The 18,753-nt window shown below is 36.4% G+C and overlaps 2 protein-coding genes across 2 annotated transcripts; one reads left to right on the top strand and one right to left on the bottom strand.

Annotated features, from left to right (window-relative positions):
- Nucleotides 1-611: 611 nt before the first annotated feature.
- Nucleotides 612-4,314, top strand: LOC105052074 (uncharacterized). The gene is made up of 6 exons (XM_010932777.4): nucleotides 612-930; nucleotides 1,097-1,180; nucleotides 1,298-1,337; nucleotides 3,058-3,126; nucleotides 3,222-3,331; nucleotides 4,012-4,314. The coding sequence occupies exons 1-6, from the start codon at nucleotides 830-832 to the stop codon at nucleotides 4,145-4,147; spliced, it is 540 nt and encodes a 179-aa protein (XP_010931079.1). The 5' UTR covers nucleotides 612-829; the 3' UTR covers nucleotides 4,148-4,314.
- A 13,222-nt stretch (nucleotides 4,315-17,536) lies between these two features.
- LOC105052136 (uncharacterized) lies at nucleotides 17,537-18,430 on the bottom strand. Its single transcript, XM_010932845.4, has one exon. It carries the CDS (start codon nucleotides 18,393-18,395, stop codon nucleotides 17,769-17,771), a length of 627 nt encoding a protein of 208 aa, XP_010931147.1. The 5' UTR covers nucleotides 18,396-18,430; the 3' UTR covers nucleotides 17,537-17,768.
- Nucleotides 18,431-18,753: the final 323 nt, after the last annotated feature.

Here is an 18,753-nt window from a genome sequence, read left to right as displayed (position 1 = left end):
TTAGGAAAGAGAGTAGGTCGGCGATGGGGGTAAGTGTGCGTAAGTGTGGGAGCTTAGCGATATCCGGGACAGATGCTGGACACAACGAGGAGGCAGAAAACTTATTATTTATATCGGTTATGAAATACTCATATAATTCGAATTATTTATTGTACCTGCCATGTATATGATCTATTAAAATTGGTTATCAATAGATATATCAGCGCCATCCATCTTAAATCGGATTGTCAAAAAAATACTAACGAAAAAAAGATCAAAAAAAACTTTGGAGTAAATAGCAAAATCCAATAATCTAATAGCCTACTCATGATAATTAAAAACCAGACTAATGCAATTAACTTAACTCAATACGGACAAGAATCAATTATTAATCCTTGTTAGTCTAATAATTTCCCCTCTCGCACACCTGATAATAATATAATATTTTTAAAATATATTTTAATATAACAATAATACTGGGTCATTCTCAGAAAGAGGAATCCTGGGCCGAAATCGGTGGGACCTTGTGCTAAGAACCGCTACTTGGGCCATGAAATCTGAACCCAGTGGGACCCGATTCAAGAAGGTAAAGAATGGCCGGCTGGAAGGGAGGTGGAGCGGGTCCTGGCCGTCCCGCCACAAGGACGAAGAAGGCGGCAGACTCGCCACGCTTCATCTTTCCAAGCCACTCCCGATGGGGCCCCACCTATCTCCCACCTTCCCCCTCCGTTCTCTCCCTCGCTCGTATGAGTGAACTACGATCATTACTTGAGAGGGCCAAGAAATTGTGTATGTTTTCGTTTTCTCCGCCGAACGCTGCTATTCTCCGGGAAGTGGGGTTTTAGGTCGCATGGACGATCGGACAAGCAGAGAGTCGCAGGCAAAGGAATTCGACGATCCCATGTTCAAGAAATCGCTCTCCGAATCCCTCATCCCTCACCTTCTCAACCTGTGAGTTTGATGTCTCCTCAGTCCTTTTCTCATTCTCTCCGGATGAAATCGAAAATTTTGGCTAATTACCCCATGACGGATCAAAGAAACCCGAAATTTTTTTTTTCCTTTTGTCCCGAATGACGCAAATTGTTGTGTTTTAAGGATTCGTTCTGTCTTTCTCTAGATATGGTTCGCGGGCAACGGCTCGAGACTTTGAAATATATGCTCTAAATGCGACGTTTGAGGATCCGCTCATGTGTGCTCATGGGTGAGTAGTTGCCGTTCTTCTTCCTGATCTATGTTAGGGATGGGAAGCTATATTGATTTCCATTCTTGTTCTTGGTTAGCGAACTGTTTGATTGGAAAGCTGTGTTATGCTTTGCAGTGTGAAGCAGATCAAATCGGCATTCTATTCGCTCCCTAAGGTTCCAGTCTCCTGTTCATTGGCGGTCCTTTTTTAGTTGTATTATTTGTTTGTTCATTTTGGCAAATTTGAGTAGACTTAGATTTGCTCTGATAGGATATATTATTTATTTTTTCATCTTCGCAAAGCTGGGTAAAAGTTAGTTTCAATCTGATAGGAGCCGTAGCTGAAGATGAGATATCAATAAAATAAATGAAGTTTGATAATAATACTTGTGCCATTTGGTTTGTGAAAAAAGCTTATGAATCTTTCTTGATTATTCGACCATATTTTTTTGGGTTGTTTTCCCTCCTTCCTGTTAGTTTCAATTGATGCCAATTGCTGCACGTATTATCTGCAATTTTAAGTTATATTAGTCACAATGGGCTGTGGAATCGATTAGTCTCTTTGGTAACCACAATTTTGATTGGAACTTTGATTTTAACTGGTCAAGATTTATTCATAATACAAGAGTCTGGGTTGATTTCTGTTATTAATTGTTCTTGAATTTTCAAAATTCGAAGCAAAAAATTAGAAGGGCAATACCTTGGTTTTGTCGAATGTAAGTTTTGCATATCCCCAATCTTATTTGGTTTCTTTTTTATGTATATCTTGGTTTTATCTAATATAAGCATTTCCCTAATCTTATCAACTATTTTTTCTCTGTTCCACACTATGAGTTGTTTAACGAGACTCTCAAATAGTATTTGGGTTGGATCACTTTTTCCTATTGGAAATACTGGAATTTGGCACCACCATCATTATTGGTTGTTCATAGGCATATGTAGGACATGGAAGTGGTCAGATTGGGATAGCAAAAGGCTTAGCAATAGCTTTGAATTTTTTCTTCATTTAAAATTAAGGTAAACATCGTCAAGTAGGTGACATGTCAACAAAACCCTGAAAGGAGACTGCATCGAACCCCTTTACTGAGACCAGCAAGACTTGGGGCAACATGAGATGTGAGTTCCTGTGCATGTCTTTTTCATCCATTTTAAATTAAATTGACAAACGCATGCACTCAATCAGATATTATGTTCTTTGTTTTATTTTGGTGTGTTGGAATATTTTATCAAGAGCTCTTTTTTAGCAAAATATTCTATCAAGTGTTAAAAGATAAAAATGAAATATTGTCTTGAGTCAGTATTCAAAATTGAGCCATAATCATCCTCATTTTGTTCTCCGCAGTTGATTGATTCAATACACTCTACTGCTTTGTGTTAAACTCGATTTCCCCCCTTTTTTTATATTGAAGAACATTAGCATCTATGTCTGAACTAATATCATTTCAAGAGGACAATATATATTATCTGACAGGATGGAGTTCGCTATGTCGGAAAAGTCATATAGATGCTAAATTATTCTTACTTATTCCAGATATACTGTGTTCTCATATTACTCTTACATGAACTGATCACCTGTGATGCATGTATATTGCCTAAAGATTTTAGTACGTTTTGCTCCCTATTACATGTGCCTGAGTCCATGCTAAATGAAGACTTAAATTGAACCAGTGATCCCAATTTTGTCACAGCTTTACACCAGTCCACATTTTCAAATTCTGTATTGTTGGTAAATTTTAAACTAATCTGGTCTTTTGCACTATTGATGCTGCTTTACTGCAAGTTTATATTTTCAGCTGCTCTCACCTACCTAACTTGGGAATATTGGTATGAGGAATATTGTACCAGTGACAAACTCTTCTTTCTATTTTTGAATGAGATGGTTTGAATATATGTCAGGTATTCAGTGAATCTAGAATTGTGGAATATAGCATACAGGAAAATGTTATTGCACCAGGAAATATAGAGGTCTGGGTTAACATCTACCTTGTTATTTTTCTTACATATGCATTCATGGCTATTTTCATTACTTAGACTTCTAATTTTTTATGCATTTGATTTAGGTTTTGATTGACAACAAGCAACATTACAAAATTTTTGGCAGAGATGTTGATTTGACATCACTTATCAAGCTCAATATTGTAGAAGGAAAGGTTGTTCGCCATGAAGACTGGTCAGTTCCAATTTTCTTTGAACTTGTTTATTTCTGTTTTTCAATTTTGTTTCCTCAGTAAACAATTTTGATAAATGCATAAAACTGATAGAACCACTCTTGCATTACTCTTGCCGCCTGCAGTCATGGTTGAATAATCCCTTAGATTGTAGTTGATAGAATGAGCACATTTTTGTCATTTGGATTTCCAGATTTTATTGTAATTATTCTTTTAGATTTGGTGTTTTAGTACTCATTTCCGATATCAAAACTTGACAGGAAAAGAACACATTGCAATGTACGCCATGTTGTTCTTGGACCCATTATGCTATCTGTTAATATGTTTGTAGCTCATTCTATGTAAATTACATTAACATTTCAGCTTGTTCATGAGAAGTTATATAGTGAAAATACAGAATATCATTTGGTATATCTTTATTTTTTAAGCTATTTCAAATCATTTTCTATGCTATTTCAAAAGTTTAAGAAGTTCAGTATCGAATATTGACCTTTCAACTAGTATAGATCCGATATTTGGGAGGCATTCTATGGTAAACTAACTCCAATTCCTTAGTTAAAATGACAGAGTTATCTTGATCTAGGCAACTAGAATGTTAGAACTGGCACTTTCAATAAAAATTAGTCTGGTTTCTCACACTAATGGGATGACGCAAGCTGATCGATCCTAAATATCATTACAGGTGGGACAAGAAGCCTCTGAAGAACAAGGACACAGTCAAGCTACCATTGGTAGGACGACTAGCTGAAATTACACGCAGGGGTTCAATGCTTGTAACTCATGCTATGATGGGTTTTGGCAAGGATCCGAGCACATAAAGTTCACTATTAAATGCTACCCAGACTTCATTATAGGTTTTCTGGTTATCATGTTCCCAAATTTGAAAGAAATTTGTTCATAGACTTGTGTGTCTGCCGGGTTTGCTGGTGGTTCTGTGGTAATGTTGTTGATGTGATGAAAAGTCGTCTAAACTTTTGCAGGTTTATCTTGTCACTTGTTATGTAGTGTTTGTCGAGCCACTTTCTTTGTATGCAGGACTGCTGGAATAGGCTCGTTGGATGGTGTAAAGGCAAATGGCTTAATACATATGCAGTTGGCGTGCTGCCATCGTTATATATATATATATATATATATAACAATACTCTATAAAAAGCATTGGTGTTTGTCAACTCAACTTCTCAAATGAGTTTTGTTGTGCTACCTAAAAAAATACCTCTTCACATTAAATTATGTTATTAATATATAGTATTATTATATTTTATAATTAAAATCTAATTTTTTTATATTAAATTATATTATTAATATATGGTATTATTATATTTTTATGATTAAAATATTTTATATAGGTGGTTGAGAATATGAAGTGATCTGTAGGTTGCATTTGATAGCAGGCAATCTATCCAATTACTAGCAATTTAAAAGAGCCCTATCAGATTATCACATTTGGTATGCCTTTTGGTTGGTAATCTGGATTATCGGATAATCTGGAGGTATGTAATCCATATTACCTTATAGGAGGTAATCTGGATTATCGAGGAGAGGGGTGGCTATTCAGATTATCATTATTTTGGTAATCTTGTAAAAAATTTTTGGACAAAACTGTCCTCCTCCTTGCGTGGTCTCCTCCTCAACCTCCTCTGTCGCTTCTTCCTCCTCTTCCCTGGTGGCCTCCTTCGTTATCGTCGTCCTTGACTTCCTTCTCCTCAACCTTCCTGACATAGTTGGATGAGGCGAGAGGTCCCAGAGACACAGATCGGGGGTAGGGTGCGGGCAAGGGAGGCGTTCGGGGGCGAGGGATGCAGTCGTCGAGTCAGATGTATCCGCGCATGGTCCCGGCCACTACCACAGACGGAGGAACTCCCGGCGTATGGCTAAAGCTAGCAGAGCTGGCGATGCAGAAGATGACACGACGGAGGGAAAGCGGCACGACGATGTCTTCGTCCAGGGAGAGGGAGCCAGGGGAAGAGGCGTAGGTGGCAGAGTTGCGGGCGGTCGGGGGGCAGCACGAGTGGCACAGGCAGTTGGGATGTCGGGGTGCGGTGGCCAAGGCAGCACGGGCAATCGAGGTGCAGTGCCGGAGGTGCGACGGGGAGTGCAGGTTTGTCGGGAGGCCAGAAGGCAGTGCGAGAGGATGGGAGGAGGCACGAAAGGCCGGGGGGCGGAGGTCGACGGGGTGGGGGGAAGGGGTCAGGGTGTGCGTGCGAGGGAAGAAGAAGGATAGGAGAAAAATAATATAATAATAAGTAATATAAAATAGTATAATTTTTAATATAATAATTTTTATCATTAAAAAAATAAATAAATAGTTTAAAATGCTAAATTAATAATTTGATTTAAGGATATTTTAAAATTTGATGTTATATTATCAGTAATCTGATTGTCATACCAAATATGTCAATCAAGATTTTCAGTAATTTTACTGCAACATTACCTACGTAACAAATATAGTAATTAACATTACTGGCAATCTATCCAGATTGCAGATAATCCAGATTACTAGATAATCTAGATTACCTTTATCTGATAATGCACCAAACGCAACCTAAGAATTTGAATGAAAATTATTTTATTATTTATATATTGGTGCAAAATCCGCCTGCGCGGAGAAGCTGGAGTTGAGGAAGCCGGTCGCCGTCGGACTGCAAGGAAGTCTAAACCGGAGGTGGGTTGCTCCGGCAAGACCTCCGACGCTCAAGTCAGTTCTCTGCCTCAACAAGAATGGAGTGCTCGAACGGAGAATTTAGCAGAGTTTTGAGATAAGGCAAAAGAGCTTAGAGAATAACGTATCTGGATCCCTTTTATAGGCAGAGGGGCAACGGATTGATGGTGACACCTGCAATCGTCTGGTAGTGGCCGCCACGGTCAGGAAAATTAATTGCGGAGAGTGGTGGGTAGACTCGTGGCTATTGTCATAGTCTGCCACGTATGGCCTGTTGCGGATAGTGGGGCGGCGTCCGTTGCCGCTAGCTGTCAGTGAGTAGTGGAATCGTGCAGCACCTGCCGCAGGGAGCGGGACAGAATCGTGGCCGTTTGCTACAGCCTGTCAGGGAGTAATGGGTCCGCTGCTGGAGCCGCGTAGAATCCGCTGTAGGACCTGGAACAGGATCATGATTGTTGTCGCGACCTGCCGAGGGGGTGCGGATCCGTCGATTGAGGTTCGGCCGCGGTTGGAGTCCGGCCTCCGTAGGAGCCCGGGCGGAACCGCTCTGATGTCGGAGGCGGAGCCCGATTCCCGTAGGAGTCCGGGCGGAGCCTTTCTGATGTCGGAGGTGGAGCCCGGCTCCCGTAGGAGTCCGGGCGGAACCGCTCTGATGTCGAAGGTGGAGCCCGGCTCCCGTAGGAGTCCGGGCGGAGCCTTTCTGATGTCGGAGGCGGAGCCCGGTTCCCGTAGGAGTCCGGGCGAGCCTTTCTGATGTCGCAGGTGGAGCCCGGCTCCCGTAGGAGTCCGGGCGGAGCCTTTCTGATGTCGGAGGCGGAGCCCGGTTCCGTAGGAATCCGGGCGGAGCCTTTCTGATGTCGGAGGCGGAGCCCGGTTCCCGTAGGAGTCCGGGCGGAGCCTTTCTGATGTCGGAGGTGGAGCCCGGCTCCCGTAGGAGTCCGGGCGGAGCCTTTCTGATGGGAATTTCGGCGCGGGTATTTTATACCTAACAATATATAATTTTTTTCAATCTGATCAGATCAAGAAGAAAAATTATGTTCGTACATCCAGCCCCGTGCAACGCCCAGGTCTTCAACTCGTATATATATAAAACAATACTCTGTGAAGGAGTATTGGAGTGTTGCCAACTCAGCTTCTCAAATGAATTTTGTTGTGCCTCCTAGGAGGAACACCTCTTCATATTAAATTATAATATTAATGTATAGTATTATTATATTTTTATAATTAAAGTCTATTTATATAGATAGTTGAGAAAATAAAGTGATCCTAAGAATTTAAATATATATATATATATATAATTTGATCAGATCTAAAAAAAAATTATTTTCATACATCCGACCTCACGCAATGTGTAAGTCTTTGACTAGTTATTCTAATATAATAATATTTTGTCGGTCCCGATGTTTAAATTCAATGTGACCTTCCTACTTTGGAAGTTCATAGGTTGGCTAGAAGAAAACATAAGAGTTTCAGGGGCTTGAAGAAATGCTACATGCATGCATACATCATATAGAGAGAGAACTCCCATTAATGCATATTCTATATTGATGATTTGAACTATAAAATATGATTTACTATCATTAAATTATTTATATATAAAAAATCATATAACTTAAAAATTTCTAACTTATATATCAAATTATCAAAAAATTAGATAATCCAAATAAAATTAAGTTATATATATGTATGTATATGTATATGTATGTATGTATGTGGGTGTGTGGTGTGTGTGTGTGTGTGTGTGTGTGTATGTATGTATAGATACATATATATATATGTGTCTGTGTGTATGTATGTATGTATGTATCTATATATATATATATATATACATATATATATATATATATACATACATATATATATATATATATACATACATATATATATATATATATATATATATATATATATATATACATATATATATATATATATATATATATATATATATAATATATCTGTGTGTGTGTATGTATGTATGTGTGTGTGTGTGTGTGTGTGTGTACACACACACACACACATATATATATATATACATATATATATATATATATACACACACACATACATACATATATATATATATATATGTATATACACACACACATACATACATACATACACACACAGATATATATATATATAGATACACACACAGATATATATTTATATAGATACACCCATCGGGCCCCGACGGCGGCCCCGCGACGGCCCCCACGGCGAGCCGTCTATTTTATTTTTTTATTTTTTATTTTTATCTTATTATTTTTTATTTTTATTTCATTAGATTTAGATTTATTTTAAAATTTGATTCAGTCATAATTTAAAAATTATAAAATATATTGCATTTCATGAAAACGTAGACCCGTCAATTGATCAATATATAATATTCTATAATATCCGTATAAAATATATATTTGATTATATATTTTTGTACAGATACCGTAAAGTATATACATTGGTTAATTGATTGTCCAGTTTGGATAGTTTGGGAATTGCATTTAATTCTATAAGTAATTATATTATTCGAACGATATGTGGAGGGTTTGAGAGAGATTTCAGACAGTATTTTTTTTAGTTCTCCTCACACATTTTGAGTCGTGTAGAGAGAACTAAGGAGAAATGCTGTCGAAATTTCTTTCGATCTCTTTTGCGTATCGTTTGATTAATGTAATTAACCTATAGAATTAATGCAATTCCCGAATAGGATAGGATCTATCTATACCTATTTCTTGATGATATGATGCATTTATCATGTAAATCTTTTGAAATGATTAAATAATTAGTAATACTAAATATTTTAATTTTGATTTTGTCATAGGTTTCTCTGAGAAAATGATCAGTACTCGAGTTCGTGTACTATTGTATTATGATGGCATGATACAGAATGATGAAACTGGTGTGCAATACAGTCACCCTGCAAATCGAATGATTAGAGTATCTTCATCATTATCACGTCAAGAATTATTGGACCATTTATACCGTATGATTCCTGTAGATAAAGAAAAATATGAAATAAAATTGAAATGAAAATCTCCTAATCTGTCGGGACAGTTAATGCAGAGCAGTTATATTTTAGTTCCAATTGATGACGATGAAGATGTCGAAGAAATGCTGATTTTTTCTTTGAAATATTCAGAATGTTGATTTTTAGAATTATATATTGAAAAGAAAGATGTACCGAGTTTTGGATACTGTAGTCGGCTTTTAACTCAAGCGAACAATAATCTTGGGCCTTCCTCACCTTTCGTAATTCCTATGGTGCAAACCGATAATGTTGAGACCGTATTTGCAGAACAACATTCCACTACTGCGGACCCTAGTTGTCCAATTATTCAGAGTCCTATGGTGACTTCAACTGTGTCTTCTGCTATGGTGACTTCTCCTTTGGTAGAAGTAGTGGTAAGTGCGGGAGACGACACTCATACAGGAAACGATGATTTAGTAGTCGGTGGAATAAATTCTAATAGTCGAGGCTTTGAGTCAGATGAAAGTGAAGATGAAGACTGTTGGATGGATGAGGACAGTAGCAGTAATGATGATGATGGTGAAGATGAGAATGATTATGAAGATGTTCAGACTAATATTAATGTGGAAGAATTTCAATCTCGTTTGCACGAACCTCCATAATTTTTTAACGATATAAATTTAGATGATGGTGGTTGTGTTAGTGCTGGTCGAAGATTAAACTCTTACTATCAGTTTTGGGACTCCTCGATGACTGAATTTTCCAAAGGTCTAATGTTTGAGAGTAAAGATTATGTAAGGAGAGCTGTAGATCTTTATCATATTATGAAACATCGGACATACAATGTAGTTCAGTCGCATTTGAAGTTATAGTCCGTACGATGCGCAGCAGACAATAATGTTCAAAATTATAAATGGAGGCTTTGTGCTGTATTATTGAAAAAATATAGATATTTTCAAATCACAAAATATGAGGGTCCTCACACTTGTTTGTTTACGGGGTTGAGTCGAGACCATAAACATGTTAGTGGAAGGATGATTGGCACACTAGTCCGACATATTGTTGAGAAAGATTCTGGTGTTAAAGTTGAAGCTATTGTGGCAACCGTTAATGATCAATTTCAATATACAGTGTCATACAGAAAAGCTTGGTGTGAAAAGCAGAAGGCATTGGTTGATATTTATGGAGAATGGGAGCCGTCTTATGCTAAATTACCCTATTATATGGCCGCACTTTAACATGCAAATCCCGGTACAGTTGTTTCATGAAATTTTTTTCAAGCTGTGAATTTCAATGTCCGAGTTTTAAATTATATTTTTTGAGCTTTTAAACCATCTGTCCACGGTTTTATGCACTATCGTCCTGTAATCAGCATTGATAGCACGTATTTGTATGGAAAGTTTAAAGGTAAGATGTTAATTGTAACAGGAATTGATGCAGAGAATGGGATATTTCCATTAGCATATGCAATTGTGGATGAGGAAACGACTGCAAGTTGGAGTTGGTTTCTTTTCCAGCTCAGAACACATATCGTTAAAGATAGAAATAGAATATGCTTAATTTCTGACAGACATCCAGATATATTAAATGCCATCGCAGATGAGTCTATTGGATAGAGTCCACCACGTGCCTATCATTGATACTGCTTAAGATATATCTACAGTAATTTCAACACTCATTTTAAAAATGTACAGTTGAAAAGAGCAGTATGGCAAGCAGGAAGCACTCATCAAGTTCACAAGTTCAACTTTATTATGAGTAGGATCAGAATAGTGAATGAACAGGCTTGGAGCTGGTTGTTTGAGATAGAAAAGGAGAAGTGAACGTTGGCACATGATGATGGCCTGCGCTATGGTGTCTTAACTACAAATTTGTTGAAGATTTTTAACAGTATTTTATGAGGAGCTAGAAATGTGCCAATTACAGCTTGTGTTCAAATGACATTTTATCGTCTTGTGGAATACTTCAATACGAGGTATGCTCAAGCTTTGAGATATGTAGAGGAGAATCCAAATAATCTTTTTACTCCTCATATTGCAATTAAGATTGTTGAAGATCAAGTTAAAGCTAACCAGCACCGAATAACAGCATTCAACCTTCAAAGAGGTATATATGAAGTGCTTACGAGGAGAGCAGGTGCAGGATTACGAGGTGGAGAAAATTTTTATACTGTTATTTTAGCTGAAAGAAAATATTCTTGTGGAAAGTGGAGCATGTACAAATATCCATGTTCACACGTTTTAGCTGTGTGTCAAGAAATTATTATATATTTTAGTGGTTTTGTGGATGATGCATATATAATTACAGCATATATGAATGCTTGGAGCGGTGACTTTAATCCATTATCACATGAAGATTATTGGATACATACACGTATGTTCAAATGTATTCTTGATCATCATCGTTTGAGACCCAAGCAGAAAGGTAGACCAAAGTCAACAAGACTACGAAATGAGATGGATGATAAGCAAATAAGAAGTAAGAACCACTGTGGCATTTGTAGGGAACAGGGTCATGACCGCCGTCGTTGTCCTAGGATACTTCAACACACTTCAACTTCAAGTAGTGGAAGAAATTAAAGGCTTTGAAGAAGTATTTTCATCATTATTTTATGTATTTCTGTGGGATTGTATTTTCATCATTATTTTAGCGTATTATGGCTTACGATCTACGATATCTCGATCCTCGAGACAGCAGTATTCTTATATTACAGGAGCACCATCGATCGCAGACTATTTTAGATGACGGCGTAAGTATTCCAATCTTATTTACTAGTTAAATTTTTTTTGAAAAGTCATATACATTATCTAATTATTATATTTTATTACAGGAGTCCAGACACCTTCGTATACGACGATCCGATGCTGACTTCTGGAAGACAGAGGACATCCCACATAGAGTGCTGGATTATTTACGATATCTTGGATTTTATGAAGTATATCGGATGGATCGTATACGGATGGACGTTGGTCTTATTACTGCTTTGCTTGAGAGATGGCATCCAGAGACACACATTTCATCTTCCATTTGGTGAGGCGACCATCACTTTACAGGATGTCAGCATCCTTACTAAACTACCAGTTGATGGCGATCCAGTTACCGGAGTTGATCCCACGCTTACCATTCCGGAGTGGCATGCTTTGTGCTTGCGATTGCTAGGGTTTGAGCCCGACGCATATTTTTTCGATCATTTACAACTCAGGATTGAGTGTTTGGATGATCGTTATCGATATTTTCATATTGCGGATGATGCACTAGAGAAGATGGTGCAGCAGTATGTTAAGGGTCAGGTGCTGCGGTTGTTAGGTGGTATCCTGTTACCCGATACTTCATCGAATAAGATGAAGTTGATGTTTTTGTCATTATTAGAGAATTTAGACTTCGCTCGTAGACTCAGTTGGGGCAGTGCAGTACTAGCTTGCCTATACAGAGCTATGTGTCGGGGTTCTTATGCTGATCAGAGCGAGATTGGTAGTTATCTTGTTTTATTATAGGTATGTGAATTATAAATTTTTATTTTTAATATTCAATTATATTTCACATTGGGTATATCATGTATGATTTTTTTAAAATTTAGAGATTTAGATATGGGAGCGTATGCCGACTATCAGTCCATTACGACGACAGTTGCTCGAGATGCCATCAGAGCAGCATGATCCTGATATTCCATTCAGACTAGACGGACCATTGGGATATAGGTATAAAAATATTATTTTTTTTATTTGAAACTTACTGTTTTAAATTTGATAAACTTTATTTAACATGAGTAGATTGTGAAACAGATAGAATGTTGCATTCAACATTCTTCACATATCGACGAGAGTGGCATGGGTTTATAGGTGCCAGTTGGATACATTAGTTGATACATATAGATAGATAAATTTCAAATTTTTTATAAATATTATTTTACAGTTTTCATAATCTATTAAAATTTTAGCTTACTAATTTTTTTAATTTTAACTCTATCAGTTTTTGTGGGAGCCATATACAAATGAGATATTGACTATATTGCCACAGATGTGTACAGTTGGACATGACATATGGACTGCTAGGGTGTTACTTATTTATTTTGATGTGGTAGAATGGCATCTTTCCGATCGTGTCCTGCGGTAGTTTGGTCAGATTTAGGGCATCCCAGAGCAGTTTGATACCAGTCAGACACTTTATCGTATTGATCGATGAGGGAGAGCTCGTATTGACTGACGTATCAGACATGCAGAGTATATCGATATTTGGGATGCACATCGAGATCACATTATTCATGGTGATCCTATTTTGAGAGGCCGTTCATATACCGATGACTACATGGCTTGATTTTTTAGCATTACAGTGCGAGTTATTGGACAGTCTCAGTATGCAGTTCCCGGATACGAGGGCGAGAGTTCTGCTGTACGTCTTTTAGTATGATTACGAAAATTAGTTTACGTTGTTTGTGTTATATTTTTATTTTATATTTTATAGTATGTTGACTGTTTTATTTTTATTTTGTAGACTGATTCTATGTCGGATGTTGTGTTGAACACTCATTGTGCTTTATCTACGACTGATGAGGACGAACGGATTCGGATACTGCATAAGATAGAGAGAGCATGTTTCGAAATATTGGTGGCGAGTGGTGTTGATCCATATAGCTGTGCGCCTTAGTATAGAGCAGCCAATGCATCAGATATGAGATATACGCCGTCACCATATGTTCCACATATGCCATTTCCGTATATTCCGCGGATGTCATCATTAGATGCTGCACAGATGCCACCGTCTTTTGATCCACAGATGGCAGTGCCTTCTTCTTCCTACATCCTCCAGATGACATCATCGGGTACCAGTTGGTCACATGAGTATGATACTTTCTTTTCAAGCCCATCCATATATCCAGATGAAAGGGTTGAGCGGGTCGTTCAGTCCGTAGATGATCCGACAGCATCAGTTATTCCTGAGCAGCATGACCAGCAGACTTTCTCCACTGATATAGGGGAGGAGCCGTCACAACAGGAACAGGAGTAGCCGGCGAGGACCTTCCTGAGAAGGTCCAAGTGACCACGGGCACCACGACGTCCTTGTGGGATTTAGTCTTTTTTAGATTTATACTTAGTATTTTTGTAACATTTATTGTACTATTTTTTGTACGCTTGATATTTTTTTCTATTTAATATTATTAAATATTAATTTTATTTTATATTATTTAATTTCAAATGATCGGATATTATGCTTTGTGGATATGGATACACATACTCGAATGTGTCTCAGAATATTAGGAGAGAAAAAGTTATGTTAAAAGGGTTATAAAAATTATAACGTGAATATTTATCATATATCGAATAATTTAATTATGAGATGAATCGGACCGTACTGGTACATCTCAATTTGGTACGGACACGAACAATTACATACGGTGTGGTATGAAAAAAAATTAATTAATTTAAAGTAGAGAAAGTAATTTGAAATGATGTTTCTTATTTGAATTATATTTTTTTCTCATTTCTTTCTTATCTTTTCTTTTTTTATGATATATTTTATTTTTTAATCTTTTAAGATTTTCTTTGGGATATTTCTTAAAAAATCTTTTTTAATTTTTTAATTTAATGATATATTTTAATTTTAAATAAAAAAATATTTTAAAATTATCTTTTTTATTTGAATTAAAAGTAGAATTTTTATTTTTCAAAATTTAAATTTATACTTTTTATTTTTTTTTCATTTTTTCTTCTTTGTTTGGAATATTTAAAAAATAATAATTTGAAATGGAGAAAATAATTTGAAATGATATTTTTTATTTTAATTAAAATTAAAATTTTAATTTTTTAAATTTAAATTTATAATTTTTATTTTTTTTATTTTTTTAAATTTTTTGCTTCTTTATGGTACTTTTTATTTTTTTATTTTTATTTCTTTTGACATATTTTTTAAAAAAAATAATTTTAAATGGGGAAAGTAATTTGAAACGATGTTTTTTATTTGAATTAAAATTAATTTTTTATTTTTTTTAAAATTTAAAATTATAACTTATATTTTTTTCTCATTTCTTTCTCATCTTATCTTTTTTTATGGTATATTTTATTTTTTTAATTTTTTAAGATTTTCTTTAGAATATTTTTAAAAAATTTAATTTTAAATGTAGAAAATAATTTGATATAATTTTTTTTATTTGAATTAAAATTAAAATTTTATTTTTTAAATTTTAAGTTTAAAATTTTTATTTTTTTCTCATTTTATACTTCTTTGTTTGGAATGTTTTTTAAAAAAATAATTTGAAATAAAGAAAGTAATTTGAAATGATATTTTTTTAATTAAAATTAAAAAAATAATTTTTTTAATTTAAAATTATAATTATAATTTTTTTATTTTTTAAAATATTTTACTTATTTATCCTTTTTTTTATTTTTTATTTTTTTATATTTTTTTAAAAATTAATTTGAAATGGGGAAAGTAATTTTAAATGATGATTTTTATTTGAATTAAAATTAAAATTTTATTTATTTTTATTCAAAATTATAATTTTATTTTTTTCTCATTTCTTTCTCATTTTTTTGAGTATTTTTTATTTTTTAAATTTTTTAATAAAGATTTTTTTTAGATATTTTTTTTAGTTTACATATTTTTTAAAAAAAATAAATTTGAATGAAGAAAATAATTTAAAATTATTTTTTTATTTTAATTAAAATTTGAAATTTAATTTTTAAAAATTCATTCCAAATTATAATTTTTAATTTTTTTATTTTATTTCAATTTTTTATGATATTTTTTAAAAAAATTAATTCGAAAAGGAGATTGTAATATGAAATGATGATTTTTATTTGAATTAAATTAAAAATTTTTATTTTTTTAAATTTTAAATTATAATTTTTATTTCTTTTAAATTATTTTTATGATATTTTTAATTTTTTTTACAATATTTTTTTCATATATTTTTTTAAAAAGATAATTTGAAAAGATAATTTGAAATAAAAAGATAATTTGAAATAAAAAAATAATTATAATTTTTTTTATAATTATAATTTTTATTTTTTAAAAAAATTTAAAATTATAATTTTTATTTTTTGAATAATTTTTTTTTTTTGAAAATATTTAAAAGTGTCAAATGATATGGTATTTTTAAAAATGCCGTTTCGAATGACGTTTTTAAAAACACCGTACCAAATGATGTTTTTAAATTTTTTTTTTTGGCATGGTCTACGAGAAAAATGAGGGGTGAGTGATGTGGAAGATAAAACGATATTTTGGATGACATTTTATCATTTTTGTATCAAATCAGTAAATAAAATAAAAATTAATTTTTTTTATAATTAATTTTTTTTTTTATATTACTGAGGAAAAGGACTCATAAGAGTTTGGTAGTCCATCTCTAAATCTCTATCCCTCGTGAACAGCGCCTGTGTGAGATAGATGGGCACACTTTTCGTGGCGGGCTTGAGCTCCCATCTGTTTATCAATTAATACTGATAGAATCATCTGTTAAAGTTAACATGAATTTGACGGAATCCCCCAGGATGTCCAAGCCGTCTTAGATTCACATCTGTTGTCTCGGAATCTATGGGTGGGTGGGCTTCTCTTCAAAGAGGATGGTACTCCATCTCTATCTAAATCTCTTGCGGACTCTCTCGTACCAACAATTGGTATGCGGTAAGACTGAGGCATCATCATTATTATTATTATTATTTTGACAATAAGTGGTTAGGCGTCACGCCCGCGCTTCTTGTTCACTATCAACACCGTGATAGGTGGCCAGAATTTAGTAAATGTTTTAATGATGAAATCTTAGAATCCGCGCTGAGCGACGTAGTCTAATTTCAGAGTGCTGCTCCTTGAAGTTTGCTTGCTTATTGATCAGTCTTCCAATTAGCAATGCTCCAAGCTCTACTATGTCTGAGGTCACACAACTCTTGCTGTCCACTGACTTCAGTCACCCTTGTAGCACAAAGTGAAAATTCTGCTTCAAAGTAAATCCTTGGAGAGTCTGCCTTCACCGTCTCATCATCCATCCACATATGTCATCCTTTGGCACCCATATTGAAAATTAGATGGTTCCCCCACCTCCATTCTCACTCGAGAGATTTGGTTCAAAAAACTTGGAAACTAGAAGCTTCCAAATAGTTTGGACCTAAGAAGAATTTGCCGGGGAAACCCATACAAAATTAAAGCTGACCCAAAAGAAACAAGTGGACAACAGAAGCCTGAAAAGCCTCACCCTCACGGACAAGAATCTTTCCTCTAGAACCTTGTGCGCGTTTCCTTTCTCCATATCAACGGTCTCTTTTTACACACAAATTATGATAACAGTCCTTGCTATCTTCTCCTGATGCAACATGTGTAACGTTAGATGCAACAAACTTGCGTACCAGATCCAAGAAGAAAACAAATGGGCGGTACTGATGGCTAGCTCAAGATTTTCAACCAACCAACCAACCATAATTTGAGAGCAACGGCTCCAAAAGCGAAAAAAAGAAAAATAATAATTATAATAAAAGAAGGGGAGAGAGAAAGAGCATTTAATAATTACAGGAGAGCAATTACTGCACCCATCACCAGCATGCCATGACACGCCATTATTACTACCACTGCGAAACAGTCTTCCCCCAATCCCCTCCCTCCCTCTCTCGTTAGTAACATTAGTTAATAAAAAAGATACAAAAAACTAATTTCTGTTACCTCTATAATCTCTTTTCCCCTTCAACTAGTGGTAAAAGTTAAGAAAAGAAAATTACAAAAGGGTACCTAGAATTACTGGAAATTACTTAAAGAGCGCAGTAAATTTTTCCAACTATTTCGTACAAGTCCACGACATGACGTTTCAGGCCCTGGAGCCCCTACCTCCCTACACTCGCTCCGCCACCGGCGGGAGAGAACCGGCCACCTCGCCACCGGACGGAACCTCCGGATCTCTGCCGGCCTCCGCCATCGCGCGCGGCGGAGACGATGTCGGCGTGTAGAACACCGGCGAAACGCACGGCGTCGAGAACGGCGTCTCCGCCAACTCGTCTCCGTCTCCGTCACCGGAGACCCCCATTCCGGCGTCGGACTCGACCTCCTCTCTCTCCTCCTTGATGGTGTACAGCACCCTTGACGGCCCGAAGTACATCGTGTGCCACCGCGCCAGATCGCACTCCTCCCCTGCCTCCGAAGACGCCATCTTCGTCATGGCTGCCGTCGGGGCGGCGAGAGCAGCTGCTGCAGAGAATGCCGGGGACGCAGTAGCGGAGGAGGCCGGCTCGATGCGGGACTGGTTCTTCCAGCAGAGGAAGTAGAGGAGGAGCTCCTTAGAGGAGGCGCCACCCCCTCCGGCGTTGGGGATCTCGGGGTCGCCGGAGGAGGAGGAACTTCGCCGGAGCCGCCGGCGCCGGCGCCTGCACCAGAGGACGTAGAGGAGCTCGGACAAGACGCCTAAAAGAGAGAAAGAGAAGACCAAGAGGAGGGCGAGGCCGAGTTTGGTGAGGCCACTCATGGCGGAGTGAGAACAAATTAGAAGGAAGAAGAAGACCGGAAATGAAATCGGAGGCTTCGGAGGGGAGAGGCGGGGTTTTAAAAGGGGTTGGGATGACCGGGTACTGGCTGGGCCGGTAAAGGCTGTGGGAGGCGGAGGAGGGATAGCCGTACGGATGACTGGGTGTGGCCGGTTGAACAGCCGTTTGGGTGACCTGGACGCTAAGGGCGTGATAAGTGTGATGTGGACGGGCCTGTTTGAAGGAGAGGAGGGTGTGGTCTGGTGATTTCATTTATTGGGAATCGATGGTAGGAAAGATTTCTCCTCAGGATTTAGGCCGAGATTACCGAAGGATTTTATGTAATCAGTTGGCTAATCG

This window comes from Elaeis guineensis, chromosome 9 (assembly GCF_000442705.2).
Source record: "Elaeis guineensis isolate ETL-2024a chromosome 9, EG11, whole genome shotgun sequence".
In the NCBI taxonomy this organism is placed as follows: domain Eukaryota; kingdom Viridiplantae; phylum Streptophyta; class Magnoliopsida; order Arecales; family Arecaceae; genus Elaeis; species Elaeis guineensis.
This window is presented reverse-complemented; position numbering and strand designations above follow the sequence as displayed.

Coding starts and splice junctions, on each gene's coding strand:
- LOC105052074 (XM_010932777.4), top strand. CDS start 830: ATGGACGATCGGACAAGCAGAGAGTCGCAGGCAAAGGAATTCGACGAT. Junction 931..1,096: donor ATCCCTCACCTTCTCAACCT/GTGAGTTTGATG, acceptor GTCTTTCTCTAG/ATATGGTTCGCGGGCAACGG. Junction 3,332..4,011: donor GTTGTTCGCCATGAAGACTG/GTCAGTTCCAAT, acceptor ATATCATTACAG/GTGGGACAAGAAGCCTCTGA.
- LOC105052136 (XM_010932845.4), bottom strand. CDS start 18,395: ATGAGTGGCCTCACCAAACTCGGCCTCGCCCTCCTCTTGGTCTTCTCT.